A 21251-nucleotide genomic window follows, 5' to 3' on the forward strand; every position below is an offset into this window, starting at 1 on the left:
TTTGCTTTGCCTATCTCGTTAAAGGCTAATTGTAAAAGAAGGCCTTCCTGCAGCCCTGGCCCTGGTGTCAGAATCCAGGCTTTTTCCTTTAGCTGGTACCTTGTGCCTTGTGGCTCTGGGTCTTATTTATTACCCCACTCTGTGTGCCTCAGTTTCTTCCTCTCAGATATGAGTATAATTTCACTCAGCTGTATCCTATCCCAGAGAGCATACTGACATGTAGCTGAGTATGACAGCTTTGTTTTCCATGAGGATCTTAGGGAAGGGAGGGAGTAGAGAAGCCTGGACTTCCTCCAGTTGTTGAGAGGGCTGAGCACCACTCTCTTGAGTAAGAGGGGCCAGTATCCCTCTCATCCATCCTCACTGAGGTCCTCAGAAGACCCTAACCCAGCCTGCTGACATCCTGATGGCGTGTTCTGTCTGTTTCCTTCCGCAGCTGGTGTACCCCTATGACTCCAGGCTGACAGAGAAGGAGGTAGGTGTCCTGTACCCTTGGCAGGGCCCTTCAGACAGAGAGACAGCCTGCAGTTTCATTGTGTTTTCCTGTCTTGCAGAAAACCAGCATCTGCTACTTGTCTTTTCCTGATTCCTACTCAGGTAGGCGACTCTGCTTCCCCAGCTTGTCAGAATCAGTAGGGAGGGCCCAGAGCACGTAGCAGGGAGCAGAGTGGGCCAAGATGCCCATGTCACAGCACAGGACCCAATGGCAGAGGGATCCACCTCCCCCAGGGTGTGGCAAGTGACTGTGTGTGTCTTCTGAGATGGGAGTGCAGAGGATGCATCATGATCCCCAGGATGGTTCTTGTTCTCATGTGTGGGCTAATTTAGTTTTTACCCATGTGCCTTGGAAGGCAGATGAGCTGTTCCATGGGCTATCCCTGTGTCACAGGCCCTGTGCCTTTGTTTGTATGTTGACATGCTAGCACACACATGCTCAGACATCGTGGTTAGGATTGTGAAGGGCAGGGTCCAGCACTGCTTCATTGTCCTGCTCCTAGGGGACAAACAATGAGCCTCCCTCATGCTCTATGGCCTCGAACCTCTGCCCCAAGGAAGGCCTTGCCGCCTCAGGCAACACGGCCCACGGCAGTAACTTCCCAGGGAAGAGACACCTGAGCCTATCATCTGGAGCGGCCCCTTTGGTGTCCCTGGTCTGCTGACTTCACCTGCTGTGGAAGCTTCAGGGACCCAGGGTCTGACACAGCATCCTCATAGTGCCAAAAGCCATGAAGGAAATCCTCTGGGTTATGAGGATGTTTGCAGGGAGGACTTAAGACTGCAGAGAGGGATCTGTTACAGGGAGTAATCCTCGTGGCTTAAGCCTCCCAACTTTTCCTGGAGCCCCTCAGATTCCTGGTGATCATGTGATCTCTGGCTCTCAACCCTGGACCCCGTCTTTTTTTTTTTAATTGAATTATTTTATTTGTTTTCAGTGTTTGACAATCACTTCCATATATCTTAGATTTTTTTCCACTCCCTCCTCCCCACTCCCTCCCTGAGATGGCGTACAAATCCTATATAGGTTCTACACATATATTCCTATTAAATGCATGTTGCATAGAAGAATTAAAATGAATGGGAGAAACCATAAAACAAAACAAAACATAATATAAAAGAAAATGGTTTTTTTCTATCTGCGATCCAATTCCATAGTTCTTTCTGTGGATGTGGAAGGCATTTTGTCTCAAGAGTCCATTGGAAATTTTTTAAATCCATGCATTTCAATGAAGTACTAAGTCTACCAGAAAATTTATTCACACACTGTGGTTGTTGCTGTGTACAAAGTTCTCCTGGTTCTGCTCCTTTCACTCACCATCAGTTCATATAAATCTTTCCAGCCTTCTCTGAAGTCTTCCGGTTCATCATTTCTCATAGCACAATAGTATTCCATTACATTCATATTGGACCCCTTCTTGAATCCCTTAGCAGTCCTTTCTCACAGAATTCCAGGCTGCTCTGAAGGCTCAAGAGGGGATGCCACCCTTGTCCCAAATTTTTTGCACAGACAGTGTGCTGGGGCAATGGAAGTCAAGGTTTGGCACAGGCCACTCCTTTCCTAAGCTTGAAACTAAGTTTGCCCCTACTCAGGACTCCTTCCCAAGGCCCCTGAGGGTTCAAGCTCTCAGCAAGCATCAGACTTCGAGGTTTAGAGGATGGCTGGAGCTGCCTTCTCAAACCACTGGGTTTCATTGCTGTGTCATCTCTGTGGCAGCACAGGTGCTGTGCCCTAGAGGCTCCATGAGGGCCAGCCTCAGCATCAGGGCCACCCATATGCCTTGGGTAACTGGCTCAGGCCTCACTTCTTTCAGGCTGCCTTGGGGACACCCAGTTTAGTTTCCGGATGCGTCAGTCTGGGGGACACAGGAGCCTCCACTCTCTTGAGGACGATGATGGCTATAACCAAGGTGTTCCTGTCACCCTGCAGGTGAGTGAGCCACTCCTGGCTGAGACCACAGAATGTGGGGGGGATGTCCAGCCTCTCTCCCTTGGCTCCTGCAGACATCACAGGGCAGGCCTCCCCATAGACACTTACTACAGTAGAAGAAGGTGGCCCACACCATCTCTTGAGGGGCATGACATGTCCACAGAGCTATGGGAGCTCTGGCCATGCTGCAGATCCCATGCTTCTCCCACACGGACCAGGAGGCATGGGTCCTTTCTGAGCAGCTGAGGCTATGGACCCTCAGTCAGACTGATGTGGGAGCTGGCCTGTCTCAAAGCCTTCCTGGGCACATGTTAGGCTCTCCCCTCCATGCCTCAGAGTAGGAGGGACAGGTTGTGGTTAGACTCTAGCACTAGGCCCTGAGCCCTCAGCAATCTAGGGATTGTCCCATTCTGCAGAGGGCAGAGGTTCTTCACTCTGCCTGCTTGCCCCCTACCTGGGAGGTTTGCTCAGCTCAAGGAGGACCCCAGGGCACCTGCTTCCAGCCTCTGAGGACATGTCAGTTTGGCCTGCCACCACATGAGCTTCCCCTGGCCCTGCAGAGGGGTTCACCTCAGGGCAGCTGCCTCTCCCCTTGCCTTCCTGTCCTTCCCCTCCTCATCCTGACCACCAGCTGGGCTTGGTCCAACTAAACAGGAGAGCAAGTTCTGAGGTCCCTTTGTTCCATTCCTTTGTACCTCTTGGGGGCCGGAGGGAGGCGGCGGGGAGGTATAAAGCCGGTGGAAAGCAGGAGGTGAAGAAGACAGGTGATCCCTGCCATTCGGCAGCTCCCCACTCACTAGGGGCAGATTGGTCTTCCTGCTAAGCCCGGGGCTACCATTAGTGTACTTAGGAGGTTCTCCTTCCCTGTTGGTCAGATCTCCCCTTGATCTTCCTCTCTAGGCCTTGGCCCATGTGGTGCTGTGGGGAAGGAGTGAGGAGACTCCTTAACCACAGTTTTTGTCTCCAGGGCCTTTCCCTGTTGGCACAGAGAGGGGATGGTGGGCGGGAAGAGCACAATTCTGGCCTGTTATGCGGCCTGACAGCTGCCTGTCTTTGCCAGAGAGAGGCCGCCCATTTGTTTGGCTACGTGTACTTCAGGCAGGTGAAGGACAGTGCTGTGAAGAGAGGCTACTTCCAGAAGGTAGGACTGCCCCAGGAGGGCCTTAGGTGAGGCTGCTCTGCCCAGAACCCCAGCTGTCTCTCCTTGCCCAGCACATGGCTTGAGCAGCAGGACAGGTCCAGTCAGGGGCATTTGAGGGGCCCTGCCAGACCATGCTTGATCATAGTGTGTAGTACCACACTGTGATAGTGTGCGGCAATAGGGCAGGATGAGGGGCAGAAGAGACTGCCAGCCCGGGGCACAGACTACATTGTCTTTTTCCTCCAGTGACTCCCAGCTCCTTTTTCTTTCCATGATTGTCCCACGTGAGGGCTGTGGTGTTAGCAGCTTCTCCAATTTCAGAACAGCCCCCACTAGGATGGGGCTTGGAGGGAGCCCGCCCAGAATGTTGGTCTTCAGAATGGCCCCATCTGTTCCCAGCAGCCACAGGATCACAGGATTCCAGACCTAGGACTGGAAAATCCAATTGGCCCTTAGTCTAGCCCTTCATGTCACAGAGGAGAGATGGCCAAAGCATGTCTGAAGCAGGCTTGAATCTAGGTCTTCTTGGCTTCAAGTCTGGCACTCTGCCCACTGCCCCACACTGTTGTCTAAGGCAGGATGGTGCATCCATTGTCGCCTGTGGGGTAGTGCTATACCTGGTACTTTTCAAGGAAAGTGGGAAGGGAGAAGAACAGTGATGTAAGAACAGCAGGCATCCATGAAGAAGTCCCTGTACCCTCTAACCTTCCTCTTTGTGGGTCCCTTTCAGTCACTGGTACTGGTGTCCCGCCTGCCCTATGTGAATTTGTTCCAGTCATTGCTTAACCTCATTGCTCCTGAGTACTTTGAAAAGTTGGTTCCTTGCTTGGAAGCAGGTGAGCACCTAACTGGCTTGAACAGGCCTCACCAGCAGTGAGGGGGTCAGAAGGGCACCTATGTGGAGGATGGGGAGAAGTTCCCTGGGTGCTTGACCCATAGGCTCCAATTTGTGCTCATGGTCTTAAAAAAGCCCCCTCTGTGGTGCTTTTTCAGATGAGGTCTGGGGCTTCTCCCTTAGTGAGTGAGCTCTCCTGAGGTGCCCAGAGCTCTGGCTGTCCATGAGCCAGTCAGCTAAGACTGCCCACCCTGCCCTCTTATGTCCCAGACAGCTTAGTGCAGGCTCTCCAGATGCCCAGTATTGACATGGGTGGCACTCAGGTCTCATGTCTTTAGTTGCGGGGGGGCAAGGGCAGAGGAAGACTACTCCAAGTGAGAGCCAGCCTAGTTGCTTGGGTCCACTTCTACCTAACTCTTCCTTGATGTGTGTTGGCAGTGTGCAACGAGATTGACCAATGGCCCCCACCAGTGCCAGGACAGACTCTGAATCTGCCTGTGATGGGAGTTGTCATGCAGGTAATGAAGGGCCAGCCTGAGCCCGGACCACTGTACATGCCTGGACCTCAGGAAGGGAGAAGGCCCTTGTGCTCCCCCTGTGAAACAGTGGCTGGAGTTGTGGGCCTGCTGAGTGCTTGTGGATGAGTCCATGGAGTAGTGCTTAGGGACTCAGCAGGGGATCAAACCCAAACAGAAACAGATCGCAAGGCCACAGTTGGCTTAGAAAACCACACATTGTTGACATTCACATTGTTGATGTTCTGTTGGGTTATTCATTTGGTGAACTCTTTCCCAATTTAATCTGATTTGGGCGAGGCCTCTGGCATAGTGTGAGGTCTGTAGGGGAGGGCCCAAGGAGGCAGCAGTGTTGGCCATTTGGCTGATGTTTATGACTGTTTATCAGATTTGTGAATAATAACAAACACTTTACATGAGACCTCAAGTACTTTCACGTTTTCACCAGTTAGTATATGGGGACCCAGAGAGGCTGGGCACGGTCACACAGCTGGTGAGCTGCAGAGGCAGAATCTTTTTGTTATTCCAAGTCTACTAATGATAATGGCTGACTTTGAGGTCATACTGTAAGGTTTGCAGTGCACTTTACAAACGTGATTTAGTTTTATCTTCACAACAACCCTGGGAGGTTAGTGCTGTTATCCCCATTTTACAGATGAGGAAACGGAGGCAGGCAGAAGTTAACGTGATGTCAGTGTTTGAGGCTGTGATGGCAGGGTGATCTAAGACCCTGCACAGCAGATTAGATTCCAGAAAGTTCTTACCAGGTGGGAATGGGAATCTCCAGCAACTCTTACATTTAGGTCCAAAGAGTCAAATCAACAAATCCAGGGAGCTTTGGTCATACAAGTTCCTATGAACAATCCTGGGAGGTTTAGGGAACATGAGTTCCTCATGAGTTGGTGTGATGGCCAAAAAGGCTGGCTTGGGGGTTAGAAGACCTGAGTTCAGATCCCTCGTCTGACAATGAAGCCACTGTCTAGGTGCCCCAGGAAAATCAGACTCGCCTATCCCTGGTAATGAGCACAGTGCCTAGTGGAAATGCTGGTGGAGTGGCATGCACTCAGCACTGGTGGAGGGAGTGTCCTCATTGGGAGTTCCCTATGCCAGTGCTAGTAAACACTTCCAAACTAGGGAGAGGGGAGTGCCACTGGGCTTTTGCTTGGTTGGTGATACTGAGGAAACCTGTGCTGCCTGGCCTGAGGACACTCCCGGGAATGACCAGGGAAAGTTACAGGAAGGCGTTTTGAGATGTAGCCTATGAAGAGACTTTCTGACAGTTGGAGTCACTGCCTTGTAAGACTCGAGTCTCCCCATTCTGGTGGTCCAAGCCAAGAATGAATGACCCCTCACTGGCTCAGGGGAGGGGCTTTGACTGGATGACCTCTAAGGGCCCCTCCTACTCTAGACTTCTGTTCAAGTCTGAACTGGCTGGCAGAGAAGCCCATCCCTCCATGAAGCAGGGTTGAGCTGCCAAGGACCAGGCCTGGGGCAACAAGGAGGCTGCCACCTGACTGCTGTGGTCAGAGCAGCAGGGATGGTGAAGACGTGGAGCTGGACCTGAGGAGGGCCGCCTCTGTTGGCCCACTTACCTGCTTCTAACCCTGACCCTGACCCTTCCAGGTACGGATCCCATCCCGTGTAGACAAGTTAGAGTCAAGCCCTGTAAAGCAATTTCACCAGGAGGTAAGAGGCCCCAACAGGGTTATTTTCCTCTTCCTTTGGTCCCGTCCCAGGGCCATGGACTTGTCATGTTCTTGTATGTGTGTACATACACAATAACACACACACAGTAGCCCTGTCCCCCAGCATCTTCCCAAACTACAGAGAGAACTTGCTCTTTATACTCCACCTGCTAAGCTGGCACTGGCTGCCCCTGGAGCTGCTGTCCTGCTCTCTGCCCCTCTGTTAGGCACTGACTGGGCTTTAGAGAACAGGATGAGGAAGGGGAGGGCTGGTCTCCCAGCTGAGGCTGCCTGGGCCTCACTGCAGCAAGTATTGGTCCTGGAGCTGATGCCAACTCTCAGTTTTTCTTCTTCCATCCAGAATCTGCTCCCTGCTCCATTAGTTCTCTCCAGTGTTAATGAGCTGGATCTTTTTAGGTAAGAGTTTAGAACATGGATCACCTGTGTACATAAGTGTTACCTAAGTGAGTATTGATCTGCATGGTGTCTGCTGTGTGTGGGAGGTGGAGGGGCTAGAGGGGACTGGGATCATGTCCCCATTGCTCAGGTGGCTGACAACCTAATGGGGAAAGGGCACAGCACACTACTAGAGTGCTCAGAATTGGGAGTTAGGGGAGGGTAGCTTTGGATGTGAACCTGGAAGGGGAGATGTGACCCTCATTGACAGGTGAAGAGATCATTTTCTAGATGATGAAAAAGCCATTAGCAGGACATGGCAGTGGGAAAGCCCAAGGTATGCCAGGGTGGTGAGGTGGGTACTACCAGTTAGTAATCACATTTCCACAGTAGCTGGGTAGAAGGCTAGGTTACCAGTTAGTAATCACATTTCCACAGTGGCTAGGAGGGCTGAGCTAAGCAGGGTAATTCGCATTCCCATAGTTCTAATAAAACTATGGGAAAAGTCTGAGCAGAGTCGTCATCGATGCGAGCCAAGCACTAGGCAGATTAGTCTTGGAGAAGTGAATTGGGTGGGTTGAGGAGAGGGACTGGTCAGGGCTAAGATCCAGTTAGGAAGGAAGGGGTAGCCATAGTGTGGCTATGACCCTGGGAATGAGAGGAAAAGGCTGTGTCAGGCAGCTGGTCAGATAGGGGAGCCGGGGGAGTGAGGGCAGGAGACATCACAAAGGACACAATGTCTAGCTCCGTGAGAGACTCTGGAGAGTTAGTGAGGAGGGGGCCTGCTTTTGGATGGAAAGGGACAAGTGCCGGAGAGATCTAGAAGGAGGGGTGGGGCAATGGTGAGAAAGCTTATTTGTCTTCCAAAAAGAAGGGGTAACAAACTTTGTTAGCAGGGACCAGACCCCCAGTATAAGTGAGAAGATGGACCACGATGCTCCCCATGTTGAGATCCCTAGATCCACATGAAATACACCTGGGGTCATTAGGAGAAGTGACAGATGGGGTCATTGCCACACGGGTCCAGTGACCTCAGAGACATAGATGGGACTGGCAAAGGGTGAACTGGCCAGCTCTGTTTTGATTTGCCTTTCTGATGAAATTCTAGAATCTATTTTGTTGTTAAGGAGAGTACTGGGGAGCCCTGTAAAAGGGAAGCAGGGACTGAGCCCTAAAAGCCATCTGGCTTCATCAAGAACAGGCCACACCAGATTCACCTGCTTTCTTCCTTTGATTAGAGGACCAGGCAGGGTGGGTGAGGGTGATGCCATAGCCACCCGAGATTTGTCCATGCTTGACATAGAAAGACGAGTTCGTCAAGCGTACATTCAGACTCATAAATCAGCATGAATGGGTTCATGTCAGTCAGGAGAGAGGCCTCTGGCAGAACATGGAGGGATCGTCTTTGGCCATGAGCCATCCAACCCTTTTCCCTGAGTGTAGGTAAAGGCCCCAACAGGAGAAACCTTGAGCTGGGAGAGATATCAGGCACTCTGGGTAGCAGAACCTAGGTCCAGTACCATGGGCCAGGTCCAGGGAGATAACGTTCAGTAGGGAGAACCATGAAGCTCTCTGCTTGGGCTCAGAACATCCCCTGCAGAGGTGCAGGCTAGGGGAAAGATCCAGGGGTCAAAGTGGCCTTAAAGCTCAGTATAAACCACTGGCTTTGAGATAGTAGCTCCCAAGGAGTCAGCGCTCCCAGACAAGGTGCTGCCTTGAAGGGAGGCAGGTGAAACTCTGGCGGGTGGTCCAGCCACTCCACTTTAGGAAAGACTTTGACACAGGGTCCTGTCCAGAGTGACCAGGATAATGAGAGAATTGGAGAAGATGTCATTCGACTGTAGCCCATAGAGGCTCACAGAAGAGGCTAGTTTGAGGAGATTCTCCCAGAATCTCTGGCTTATCTCCACCCCTTCCCCCCATCTCCCACTCCCCCCATTCCAGATTTCCCTCAGGATCATCAGAGTTTAGCTGAGGTTTGGGTTGTTACCACAAACCTAAAAGAGGCCTCAGCCCCTCCTCAAGCATCTGGCTCGTGACCTGCCAAATGGAGGCGGGTTTTATTTAACCTGACAAAAAGTGCATTATCTTGTGCCTGGGTGGTCTGATGAGACCATTTCCTCCCCTTCTCATCAGGGCCCACCTCTGCCAGAGACCACCCCATTGTGTTCTGTACTTATGGCTGAAGCCTCAGATGCATGAGGGGAAAGCATTGAGGATTTCCAGGCCCCTTTTGTTGGTACTGACCCTACGTGCATGGCACCAGGCAAGGCTCAGCCTGGGGCTGGCTCCTCCACACCTGACTGTCCTTGGCCGCTGCTAACCTCAGAGACTTCTCTTTTGTTGGGTTGCTGAGTCTGCTTCCAGCATGTGCTTCCTGAGCTCACCCTTGGGCCAAGGCTTCTGTCAGCTCTGATTCCCGGAAGGGGCTGCAAAGATGATGTAGGGGCTTTCCCTTGAAGGTCTCTGTGTTCTGCCCCCCCTCTTCTGTCAGGTTCTCTGCTTCCAGTTCCCATCTGAAGTTCTGTGTCCAAGGACACATGTACACACTGGTGGATCACTCATCCTCCCTATGTGATGTTAAAGGGATGGGGTGGTACCCAGGGCCAAAGAGGTTGCCCTCCATTGGAGCTAACATGGTGGAGTCTGAGCAATTCACTAAGGCTTCCCTTACCAGCTCTTTCAGTGGTTTGTTGTCTGCACAAGGGCCATTTGAAGGGACTGATTGATGGAGGAGAAGTGAGGTCATCTGGAGGTCAGGAGAAGCATCCAGAAGTGAACTGGACTGCCTCAGTCCTGCTCTCAAGGCTTTGGGCTTTCCTGGAGGTCTTCAGGCAGATAGTAGTGATGGTGGGGTTGCTAGTATGGTAGGCTCTAATGAAAGGTTGAGCTGCATAGCCCAACTCTGACTCTGACTCTGAGATTCTCTGTGAACTGTAGTTGTTTAGCCTGGAGAAGAGAGGACCCCAAGGGCTGTGGTAGCTGCTTTCAGGTTTTGGAGAAGAGGGACCCACTTTGAGGTTTGACCCCAGAGGTAGAACAAGGTGGGGGGAGGGGAGGGAACAGAAACAAGGTAGACTTAGTATGGGTGTCAGGGAAAGCAGCACAATCAGTGGCGAGGGCCTTCTCCTGCTTCCAGGAGAACTTAGGGTGAACACTTGTTGGGGATGAAGTGGAAGGGATTCCTGGTCAAGTAGGATCTTTGAGAGGGCCCTTTCCCCCATTAGATCTCAAGGATTGTGGGTTGGCCCTTGGGAGAAAAGTTGTGGTCATGGGGATCAGAAGACCACCTGCCTGCCATAGAGAGATCCCATGGGTGAAGTTAGGAAATGTAGAAGGGTGCTGCTGCCAGCTCCCACTGCTACCATGGGAAGAGATGGTGCAATCAGGGAGCTCCTGACTCCTCAGGGAAGGTGTTCATTAGTGATCCAGAGGAAGGCCCAGTGAGAAGAGATAAGAAAATCTGTCTCCCTTCTTTTGTTGAAGTGGGGGATCAGGCACTAGGGGGAAGGGGGTTTTATCTGCTCTCAAAAGCAATCTGTGTCTATTGCTTTGGTTGACCTTTAAAAAAAAACTTTTGGTACAAAGGAAGGCTTTCATTTGAGCATACAAAGGCAGGGGCTTAGATGGAAATACCTAGGATGTAAAAACAAAGGTGTCCATAAAATTCAAACAAGTTGCAGTGATGAGACCTGCAGGAGAGCAGTTTCCTGAAGGTGATGTTGGTGAGTGGGATCAGCAGTCGAAGATTGGCCTCCTCAGACTTGACACTGAGGGGTCAGGAGTGACCTTGCAGAGAGTGGGTGTGAGAAGTTTGGCACCCTCTGAATGGTGAGGGTGCTTCACAGCACCATCCAGAGGAAAGGCCACAGGGAAGGATCACAGCTTGGAGGAACAAAGACCATTGGATTTGGCCTGGGTCATAAAAAATGCCTAGAGGAGGGGGCAGCGACCTCCATGGGTAGCACCTGCTGGCCATGCTCACCACCTTCCCCTCTCCCTTACGCAGGGAGAAGTTTCCGGGAAATCCTAAGTCCAGGTGTCCAGTGATGCCTTGGACACTAATTTAGCTGAGAGAGGAGGACCAGTGTGAGTTTGGGGAGGGGAGAGAAGAGGCTGTCCCTCGGCCTGGCTCCTGGCCTATGGGGCTGAGACATGGGATTCTGCAGATGGGAGCTGACAAGTATCTTAAGCTCCAACAGTTCAGACAGTGATGTTAACTGTTACCTCCCCTGCCTACCGTCCAAGTCCTCAATGCCTGCAGTCTCTGATTCTCCTTCCAGAGGAGATGGTTCCCTCTGTTTCACAACTGGACACACCGGGCTTCCTGCCAACAGTCCAGTCAGTAGGGCTCCAGGAGCCCCACCTGAGGCAGCTGCTTTATTCTGGTATGATCTTTCTGTTCCCACATTCAAGCCTGGGAGACCTGGGTTCTTTTTATGAGGGAAAGACAATTTTTATTGTGACCTTTCTTCTTGCTTCATGGGGGAGTAGGCCAAAGGGTGTGGGAGAGAACTATGAGCACAGCCCCAGTGCAACCACCCTTGAGACAAGGTGGTCCTGGGGGGTTGGCAGACCCTCCAGGCTGCCTGTGAGGACACTCATGGCCCCAGGGAGCCAACCCAGCAGAAAGCTTCAGGCCTCGGTGTGGCAAGACTCCAGCACAAGCTCCATGTGGGTCAAGGACTCTCCACATTTGCATGCCCTGGACCCCTGGGGTATTCAATCTGAAGAAGCCCACTCGCTCCACATGAGAAGCATGTTTGTAAAAACTCAAAACATATAGAATTACTGTAGAAATAATTACATTGAAATAGTTATCATCATGTGAAGAACTACTGAATTAAAGGAGTGTTGTCCTGTAGCAGAGCCAGGCTTTGGGGTCACATCCCACATCTCTTTTTGGCTGTGGCCCTCCATGTGGATGGCAGTGCCTGTCACTCATGCCCTCCCCTGACCCAGGCAGCAGCTTTGCCCATCAGAGGCAAGGGGACCTCGTGAGTCTGTTGTCCTGAGTGGGAGCTCAGGGGGCCTTTTGGAGGCAGGCTGGCTTGGTGGGAGCACAGTGGGAGCTGTGTGGTCAAGCTCTTCCTGCCTGGCTGCTGATCCTCTGTCCCTCTCACTGCCAGGTGTTTCCAGCCTGTGCTGATTCACATCCAACTGCTGTGGGAGCTGATGCTCCTAGGGGAGCCTCTTGTCATCATGACACTGTCTCCAACCATCTCGTCAGAGATGGTGCTGGCTCTGACCAGGTAGGTAACAGTCCAAGGTTAGGGTTAGTGGGCCTGGCTGGCCTCCCCCTCAACCCCCACCTCCAGTGCCAGGACACACTCCAAGACCATAAACAGGCCTGTCCTCTCTGCTTACCTTGGTTGGGGGAGGGGCCTTCACCCTCTGAGCCTCTGTCCTTATCTCTAAAATGAAGTTAATTCTAGCACTTACTCCACATCTGAGGGGTGGGTTGTGAGGCTCAGAGGAGGCAATGTGGACAACGCCCGTTGGGCACTGACATCCCTGAGTTTCAGAGGCCTGGCAGCTGACAGGGCCTTCTCATTGCAGCTGCCTGACTCCTCTCAAGTTCTGCTGTGACTACCGACCCTACTTCACCATCCATGACAGCGAATTCAAGGAGTACACTACCCGGACCCAGGCCCCGTGAGTGCCCTCCTCTGCTCTGCCCCTCCTTTCTCCTCAGTCTCTTGTCTTGCTCTGCCTCTTATTCGCTCCTTTCCTTTCTCTGTCCCTCCATCTTCTCGCCTTCTCTAGACCCAATGTTGTCCTGGGAGTCACAAATCCTTTTTTTATCAAAACACTTCAGCACTGGCCACACATCCTCCGTATCGGAGAACTCAAAATGTCAGGTAAGACTCAGGACAGAGGCCCCAGGGAGGCTCCCAGGCCTCCAGCTGTGAGCAGAGGTCTTGAGACCGTAAGAGTTCTGGCAGATTTGCTAAGGAGTTGTCTTCTCCCATAACTGGAAGCAATTAAGGGGTCGAGGACTGTCATAAACTCAGGCTAATGTGAGGGTGGGTCTCGCTCCCCAGAGACCCGGTGCAGACTAATGAGTGTTTTCAGACATACAGAACAGTTTCCTCCCATCTCCAGCTTGGGCCCCGTGCCCCCCAGGGCACTCCTGAATTTCCAGTGTGGCTCTTCGTGTCGCCCCTGGCTTCCTGAGCTGAGGAACAAGACAGTGCCACTATGAGACTCCCAGGGCTCTAGCAGGTCCCCCTCCCCTGACCAGCTGCAAGGTTGGGCCCTCCCTAGCACCTGGCACAGCAGGTATGTGTTTCTACAGGGGACCTTCCCAAGCAAATCAAGGTGAAGAAGCTCTCCAAGTTGAAGACCCTGGACACCAAACCAGGTGAGGAGAAAGCTCCTTAGGGCTTACAGGATAGGGTCACCTGTGGGACAGGGACAGGAGCAGGGGCCAAGGCCACCTGGCATGGAGGGACAAGACCTCTCACCCCTTGGACTCTTCCCAGACTTCTGTGGAAAAATGCTCTGGCCTTGTAGCACCTGGGGAAGCCCCAGGAAGTGCATTCAGTGGGTTTTCCTCTCCCCCAGGACTCTACACGTCCTACAAAACCTACCTGCACAAAGACAAAATGCTCATTAAGAGGGTGTTGAAGGTGAGTGGTCTCCATACCCCAAGTGTCCTTATATCTTGGCTGAGGCTGGCAGCAGGAAGAATGGGTCCTTGGCACTGTCTCCCTCCAGGGCATCCAGAGGAAGCGTCCTTCAGAGGTGCAGAGCGCGCTAGTTCGACGGCATCTCCTGGAACTCACACAGAGTTTCATTATCCCCCTGGTGAGTGGGAATGTGCTCTCCTCCACCCCCAAATACCCCTTGTCATCTCAGAAACTGTGGAACGTAGGCTGGGTTTGACTCATCCCCCTGAATCCTGCTCAGGAGTGGTGTAACAAGCGACAAGCATTCTTTAGACACCTCCTGTATGCAGGAACTGAACAAAGTTCTAGGCAAAGCAAGGCAAAAACAGCCCCTGTGCTCAGGGAGCTCCTGTCCTGATGGGAAAGCCGAGTCCAGAGCTCAGCCTCTGCAGAGTGAAAGGAGGGAGTGGAGAGAGGGGATGCCAGCAGCTGGGGATGGCGGGCCATCTGGGGCCTCCCTGCCCGGGCCTGACCGTCACCCAGGCGTCCCTTCCCCTCAGGAGCACTACATGGCAAGCCTGATGCCCTTGCAGAGGGCTGTCACACCCTGGAAGGTGAGTCTGAGCCCACCAGAGAGCCTGGGGCCCTGTGTCTCATGGGCCAGCAAGCTGTGTTCCTGGCACGGGGTCCTGACCCTGAAAGGAGGCCCCTGGGCCTGCCTCTCAGAGCTGTTCTCTGCCACAGACTCCCCCCCAGATTCGACCTTTCCGCCAAGATGAATTCCTGAAGAGCCTGGAGCATGCCGGCCCCCAACTTACCTGTGTCCTCAAGGGGGATTGGCTGGGCCTGTACAAGTAGGGACACAGCGGGGCTGGGGGCAGGGGGCAGGGGGCAGGGGGAGGCTGAGGGAAGGGAGGACTGAATGTGAGAGGCTGTCACACAGGAAGGGGCACAGAGGAAAGAATCAGAGGAAGCAGTGCTCAGGGCCCAGAGGGAAAATGTTCTAGAAACTGGTCCTCCAGCAGTGAAGACACCAGTTATCTCCTTTCAAGTCTCCCAGCAGGCTTTCTGGGGTTGGGCATTGTGGGTACCATTATTTCCATTCTACAGATGAACAAACTGAGGCTGGAAGAGGTTAGAGGCCCTGTTCAGCTTGTAAATGGCCATGGCAGAGTCTGAACCCTGGGCCTTCCTCCCTCCACTGAGGGAGTGCCCCAGAGCAGGTCGCTAGCAGAGGCTGGCTCACCATTCCTTAGGGATGGCGTCAGGAGGTTGGCAGGCCCTTCCACCTCTGACTGTCTGGCTGTCTGGGGCCCAGGAAGCGGAACTCCTCCTGTCACCTGGTGCCCTGAGCCAAGGCCTTGGGGCTCACATGGGTCACCAGCTTGCTTGCTCCCTCTGATTCTGGGAGGTGTGGTGTTGCCCAAGGCCAGGGTGACCATCTTTCTCCTGTTAGACGGTTTTTCAAGTCTCCTAACTTTGATGGCTGGTACCGGCAGCGGCACAGGGAGATGACCCAGAAACTGGAGGCACTGCACCTGGAGGTGATCTGCGAGGCGGTGAGTGGAGACAGTGCGGGACATGGGGGTACTGAGGCTGGCCCTGGACAGGAGGGGGAACATTTGGATAGAGTTCATAGGCTGGCAGATCAGGGAGATGCCAGGCCCCAGACTGGGGACAGACTCAGGCCTTAGGACCTGTGGGGAAGGTGGGGAGCTCTGAAATGTGAAATGGAAGGGAGGTAATGGGTCAGGTGTGAGAGGAGTGAGGGCAGCCTGCAGCTGAGCCACAGAGGATGCCCAAATACAGAAGGATTGACTGGCACCAGGATGGGCAGGGCTAAAAGAAGCAACCCAGGATTGACCCTGGAGGCAGTAGAGAGTGGCGCATGGCCCTGAGGCAGAGGGACCAAGGTGGAGGCAGATGTGGAGGTAGCAATGCCCAGCTTTGGTGGCTGAGGAGGTGCCAGAGCCAGGGAGCAGGAGGAGTCCTGAGGAATCGGCAGAGCCAGAGTGCCTCAAAACATGTACTCAATCCCTCCTGCTGTCCGTGTGGACAGGATGGAGGACAGGCCACACAACTGGCTGAATGACCAGAGGAACCTAGCTTCAGAGGAAGGTGACCAGGACCGAGAGAACTGAGGGCTAACCCAGGAGGGGGCCACATGGAGGGGGCTGGGCTCCAGGAGGAGAGAAGATGGGGAGCCAGCCTATCTGCAGAGGACTGAGGAACAGGGGAAGCTGCTGAGGCAGCAAGTGTAGATGATGTCAGAAAGTAAAGCCCTGCTGTGGAGCCAGTCAGAGAGGAGTGGGCCCCAGAGGCTGTCAGATGGACAGAGTCCAGGTCAGGAGCTGCAGGGGACAAGTACTGGGGAGGGATGCTGGAAGGGGCTATCCAGGAAGGGCCCAGACCTGAGAAAGAGGCCAGCACAGGCCACCCCCATGCCCCTCTCCACAGAACATCCTGACCTGGATGAAGGACAAATCGGAGGTGGAGATCGTCGACCTGGTGCTGAAACTTCGAGAAAAGCTTGTGAGCTCAGCCCTGCCTTCCTGCTTTTCTCTCTCCTTCCCTTTCCTCCCTCCTTTTCTTCTTTTTTTCTTCTTTCCTCCCTCCTTCCTTCCTCTCTCCATCTTTCCTCTCTCCCTTCTTTCCTTCCTCCCTCCCTCCCTCCCTTCTCTTTCCCCCTCTTTCCCCTTACCAGAGCAGTAGGCCCTCCCTCCCTCGGGCTCCCTCAGGTCCTTCCCCGCCATGCTGAGGCCTGGAATATCTATATTCTCCTGTGTTCTGAGCAGCCAGCCCCATCCTCGTATCCCAAGAAGCCTGGGGCCCAGGGATTTCTCCCAGTCAGGCATCCCTTCCCTCTCCCAAGCTCCAGGCCCAGGCTCATCGGCTCCCAGTGAAGGAGGAGACGCTGCAGCGGGTGGCCCTGTATATCGACACCATCATTGGTTCCCTGCCAGATGACCTGCAGGCTGTCCTACGGCACCCCTGATGTCACCTGTTCTTCTGGCTTCTAGAGATCCCCAGTTGGGAAGAAAGGGAGGACTAGAGGTTGCCCAGTCCTGCCAAGCCTTCTTGGCCCTGGCCCCTCTAAGCTCTGGGCTGGGAGGGTAAGGAGGGAGGTCCAGGAGGCCAGGCTGCCCAGGAGGGAAATAGGTGATGAGCACTCGGCCTCTCTCCTTCCAGCCTCACTTTGCTCCCTTGGGGGCTGGGCCCAGCAGAGTAGGAGCCTGGGAGGGAGGGGGCATGCGGGACCCAGGCCCTATCAGGGCAAGGTTTACCGCTGCTCAGCACTTGAGACCCTGAATGAGAAGGAGCACTGTCCAGGGTTGACAGTTGAACCCAGATGATTGTCAGGAGAATGAGGGTGTGGGCCCTGCCCTCTCCATGAGCTCTGCTCAGGCTCCCACTTCACACCCACCCCAGATGAAGGGCAGGGCCCCATACCAGCCAAGCCCTTTACTTTCCTTATCCCATTTCAAAGCAGGGAGCTTTAGCCAAGCACAAACCGACTCTTAGAACAGGTATCCCTTCCTGGTTCCCTCCCAAAGCTCAGCCACTAACCCCTTCTTGCTAAGGGCCAGACCCGGCAGGGACAAAATGGATGCAGCCGAGAGCCCTGGCCGTCTCCAGCTGGCTCCTGGAGTCTTCCTGTGGGCTTTGGTCACTGAAGCCATCAGTCTGTCTAATAGTAAAGGAGATTGTTTTAAACAGTGGGCTGTGCCCTCACTGGCGGGCAGGTGTGGGGGAGGTTGGCCACATCAAGGGTGTCACCCTGGCAGGGGGAAGCTATGGAGGTGAGACCCACCTCCCCAAACCCTACTGCTTGCCTTCAGTCCTGAAAGGCTACAGGCTCAGAGAAGAGAGAACAGCCAAAGGAGAGAGGCCTAAGGGGAAGGAGTCTGTGCCTGAGGATGGGTGGGCAGTATGGGAGTGAGTGAGTACAGGTGGAGGGCTGTTGGCTCTTAGGTATCTGGCAGGCACACTGCTGAGAGAGGAGGGATAAACATGGATCCCTTGGACCTGGCCCCTTCCATGGGGGACTTTGAGGCCTGCTCTCATCTCTGCTTCTCCTGGGAAAGTCAGAATTTGGCTGTTAGCTCCCCAGGAAGAACCCAGATCTTTCCTGCAAAGCAGTCTTGGTCATGCCATCCCATAGAGGATGGTCACCTCACTGACCCCAAAATAAACCTGAATGGGTCAGTGGGGGTAAAGATACAAAGAGTGAAGTGGGCAGTACTCAAGGTGCCCATGTGAATGAGTGACCACAGCAATCCAGAGGCCCTTGATCCATGTCATTCCAGATGGTGCCCAGGAAGCCAGGCTTCTGCCAGGCTATGCCCTCTCTGGCTCTGTGGAGCCCTCCTGATCCACTTCTATCACTGGGAATGACCCAGAAGCTCATGCTGCCCTCTGGGGCCATGCCAACATGAGGCCTGCTGGCCTTTCAAGTTCAGATGGCCTGCATTCCCCCATCTCCTCTCCTATCTCTCTATACCAGGAACTGTACATATTTCCTGTACAGCCATGGGTGCTGTACATTCCCTATAGGGGCCATGCCCTGAAGTCTCCTGGTTGCATCTGTACCCTCTTAGGCAAGCCCCCAATGACGAGTCATCAGTGTACCTCAGACAGGCAGCTGTACTGGAGTGAAGGCCGGTGGAGTTCACACCTTCCCTTATTCAGATCATGGAAACCAGATGGGTCTCCCTAGCTGCTCTCCTTCTCCATCAGTGCAAAGAACCCAAAGGCTATAATACAAATGGGATGGGGTGGTGTAGCAGAGCTGACTAGCTTTGGAAGGCACAGGATACAGGCCTGGGAAGTTTGCTAGAACATTTGAAGAAAAAGCCCAAAAAAGACCTGATGGGGTGAAACGGAGCAGGATACATGTGAATACGGGGGTTGAGGGGAAGTCAGCCAGTCCTTGGGAGAAAGATTAGGAGCAAGGGTCTTCAGTGTCCTGCAAGCCCAGTGTGAGACCACAGTGCCCAGAAGGTGGCCAGTGTGATCTCAGGCCCAGGTGGGGAGTGGTAGCCAGAGCAGGGGCATGGTAGTCCCCTCAACCCACACTTCACCTGGTTTTGGGTACTGGGACCATGTTCTAAGAACATTGATAAGCTGACGTGTTCAGGAGACTGTTTATTTGAGGGTCAGCTGAAGGAGCTGGGCATGTTTAGCCTGGAAGAGTAGTCAGACTAAATGGAGTTTGGACAAGCTTCCACTCAGAGGGCCTCTGGTCTGAACTGTGCCTGAACAAGAATCACCTCTCATCCCATGCCTTGGCTGAGTGACCCTGGGGAAGTCACTTTAACCTGTTTGCCTCAGTTTCTTCATCTGTAAAACTAGCTGGAGAAGGAAACCGCAAACCACTGCAATATCTTTGCCCAGAAAACCCCAAATGGGGTCATGGAGAGTTAGATACAGCTGAACAGTGAATACACCCCTACCCCCCCTCCCATAATAGAAGGTAGCCGTAGTGGGGAAGCCAGGGAAAAAGATGTGAGGAGAGAGCATTCCAGTTCCGGGAGACAGTACCAATGCAGAGTAGGAATAGAGGGCTGGATGACAGGATCGTAGTTGGTGAAGGTAAGTAGTGCCTCCTGTGCTCCAGGCCCCGGGCTAAGCATTGAGGGGCTAAGAAAGGCTGTTTGTGCACAGGTTGGTCCCCTTGGAGCTTACCAAGCCGCTGCAGCATCTTCACTTGGTGGCTTATACTGAGCCAGCTCCCAGGTCACTCATCTACCTCTCCTCTCCCTTTCCTCCATTTCCCCCCAAGCATTTGTTTTCCTGGCCCTCTCATCTCCCCTCCCCTCCATTAAACAAATTTAAAAAGAGGAAAAACCCATCTACACATACAAATACCCCCCAAGCCATGTCTGGAAACATGTCTCAGTCGACATTTTGGGTCCATCCTCTCTCTGGTAGGAGGAGATGGGTCGTGGGCTTTGTCTCTGGGTCTCTGGAATCACACTGGTTGCATCGATCAGAGTTTTCGGGTTTTTCAGTTTTTTCCCGATCATGTCCTGTAAATTACTCCTAGTCCTCTTACCTTTACTCTGCATCAGTTTGTAGAAATCCTTCCAGTTTCCTTGGAGACTGTCTATCCATTTCGTAAAGGTACAATAATATTTCATTACATTCACTTGCTGTAGGTTGTTAGGCATTCTCCAGTGAATGGGCAGCCCCCTGTGTTTGCGGTTCTTTGGTGCACTCAAGTGGGACACAGGTCCAGTAGCAGTAACTCTGGGTCAAAGGAAGTACTTTAGTGACTTTTGGGGGCGGGGAGAGCAACCAGAAAGGCAGTTGCTATAGGCTGTACCCCCTGGTAGGCAGGGCACGAGTTACCTGACATCCACCTCCCACACCGTTGCTTGCCTTAGGCCCAGGTGGACCATCCTAGAGAACAGCCAAGTTAGTGGAGATGTTGGGAAGGGAACCAGAAAGGGTTCCCTGGACCAGTTTTCTAGGCTGCATTTCCCATACCAGCCAGCAGGTGGTGAGATAAGGCCAGGAAAGCCCACCCAAGATTTTCCCCATTTCATTCACATGGCATCCTCTGGGCCCCTGGTTCCTCTTGAAGCCTGAGAGGAGAGATGGATGGGAGTGTTCCCAGAACAGTACCACAAGGCCAAGCCCAGAACACAGCTGCCCTAGGTGAGAAGCAGTGTGGTGGAGGGGATAGTGTACGGTGCTTGGAGACAGGACATTCAAATCCTGCCTTAGACACTTGGGAGCTGGATGATTCTGGGCATTACTTAATCCCTCTCTGCCTTAGTTGCCTCATCTGCCAAGTGGGAAAATTGGAATTGATGGCCTCTTGGGTTTCTTCTGGCCCTAGACCTGGTATCCAATGAGGAATAAAGGCAACCATGGGGTTGGTGGGGGGCGGGGCTTGAGTGGCCTCCTTCTCTACACGGTGCCGGTATTGTTCCAAGTCATTGCTGGGGTGAGAGCCCAGGAAAAGTGCTCCCCCACATTTATCACACCACATGAGAATAACCAGGCCTTGGCTCTCTGAAGCCTTTGACCACCATGCCAGCTGTTGGCCTTCAGGCCCCTGGGCATCAGGAGGGCTCTCGTAACCAGGGCCTCACAAGGCTGCCATCTCAGACACAGCCTGACCGGGATCAACCACAGGCTTCATGGGTGGCTGGCTCCCCCCATCTTAGAATGAGTGTAAGGAGAGTTCAGCCAGACCTCCAGGGACCCAAGTACCTGGGTTGTATTGATGCTTATTCTGGTGTTCCTTTTCCTAGTGCTTAAGAGAAAACCAAGTGATAGAGAACTCTCCTCTCCTAATCTCCATGACTGGAGCCTCTGCAAAGACCACCTTTCCTTGCTTCCTTATCTCCCTTATCCCTCCCTGGCCTGTTCAGCCTTCCCTTCTGACTGCTCTCTGGTACCTTGCATCTTCTCAACCTTCCTGGTCCCTGGTTCCTTCTATGTTCTGGCCCTCGGTGGAACCTGGCTCCTTCTGGGAGATGCTGCACCCCTGGCTACTTTCTCCAGCCCTGAATAACCCAACACACCAGGCTGGGAAGGGAGGAGACGTTGTATTCTGCCCCCTGCTGCCCTTCACCTCCTCTGAGGTCCACACCAAGTGTCTGTATCAGCGTCTCTACATCTCTGTCACCAAG

At 53.3% G+C, this 21251-nt stretch overlaps 1 protein-coding gene across 3 annotated transcripts in view; it reads left to right on the forward strand.

Annotated features, from left to right (window-relative positions):
* Positions 1–17322, forward strand: part of DENND6B (DENN domain containing 6B) — a 29691-nt gene extending 12369 nt beyond the window's left edge. For 2 of the 3 annotated variants that reach the window (XM_072596451.1, XM_072596450.1), the window contains 19 exons: positions 437–475; positions 555–597; positions 2310–2425; positions 3486–3566; positions 4297–4402; positions 4840–4919; positions 6540–6602; positions 6963–7018; positions 12127–12249; positions 12557–12652; positions 12764–12858; positions 13296–13361; positions 13565–13629; positions 13718–13807; positions 14169–14222; positions 14353–14462; positions 15065–15167; positions 16066–16140; positions 16481–17322. In XM_072596451.1, the coding sequence (XP_072452552.1) occupies positions 437–475; positions 555–597; positions 2310–2425; positions 3486–3566; positions 4297–4402; positions 4840–4919; positions 6540–6602; positions 6963–7018; positions 12127–12249; positions 12557–12652; positions 12764–12858; positions 13296–13361; positions 13565–13629; positions 13718–13807; positions 14169–14222; positions 14353–14462; positions 15065–15167; positions 16066–16140; positions 16481–16603 (1584 nt within the window). In that variant the 3' untranslated portion in view covers positions 16604–17322. Of the gene's footprint in view, positions 1–436; positions 476–554; positions 598–2309; positions 2426–3485; positions 3567–4296; positions 4403–4839; positions 4920–6539; positions 6603–6962; positions 7019–12126; positions 12250–12556; positions 12653–12763; positions 12859–13295; positions 13362–13564; positions 13630–13717; positions 13808–14168; positions 14463–15064; positions 15168–16065; positions 16141–16480 lie in introns of those variants that run through there. The other variant, XR_011964295.1, reaches the window with a different exon arrangement.
* The last annotated feature ends 3929 nt before the right edge of the window (positions 17323–21251 follow it).

Source organism: Notamacropus eugenii, chromosome 3, assembly GCF_028372415.1.
Source record: "Notamacropus eugenii isolate mMacEug1 chromosome 3, mMacEug1.pri_v2, whole genome shotgun sequence".
NCBI lineage: Eukaryota > Metazoa > Chordata > Mammalia > Diprotodontia > Macropodidae > Notamacropus > Notamacropus eugenii.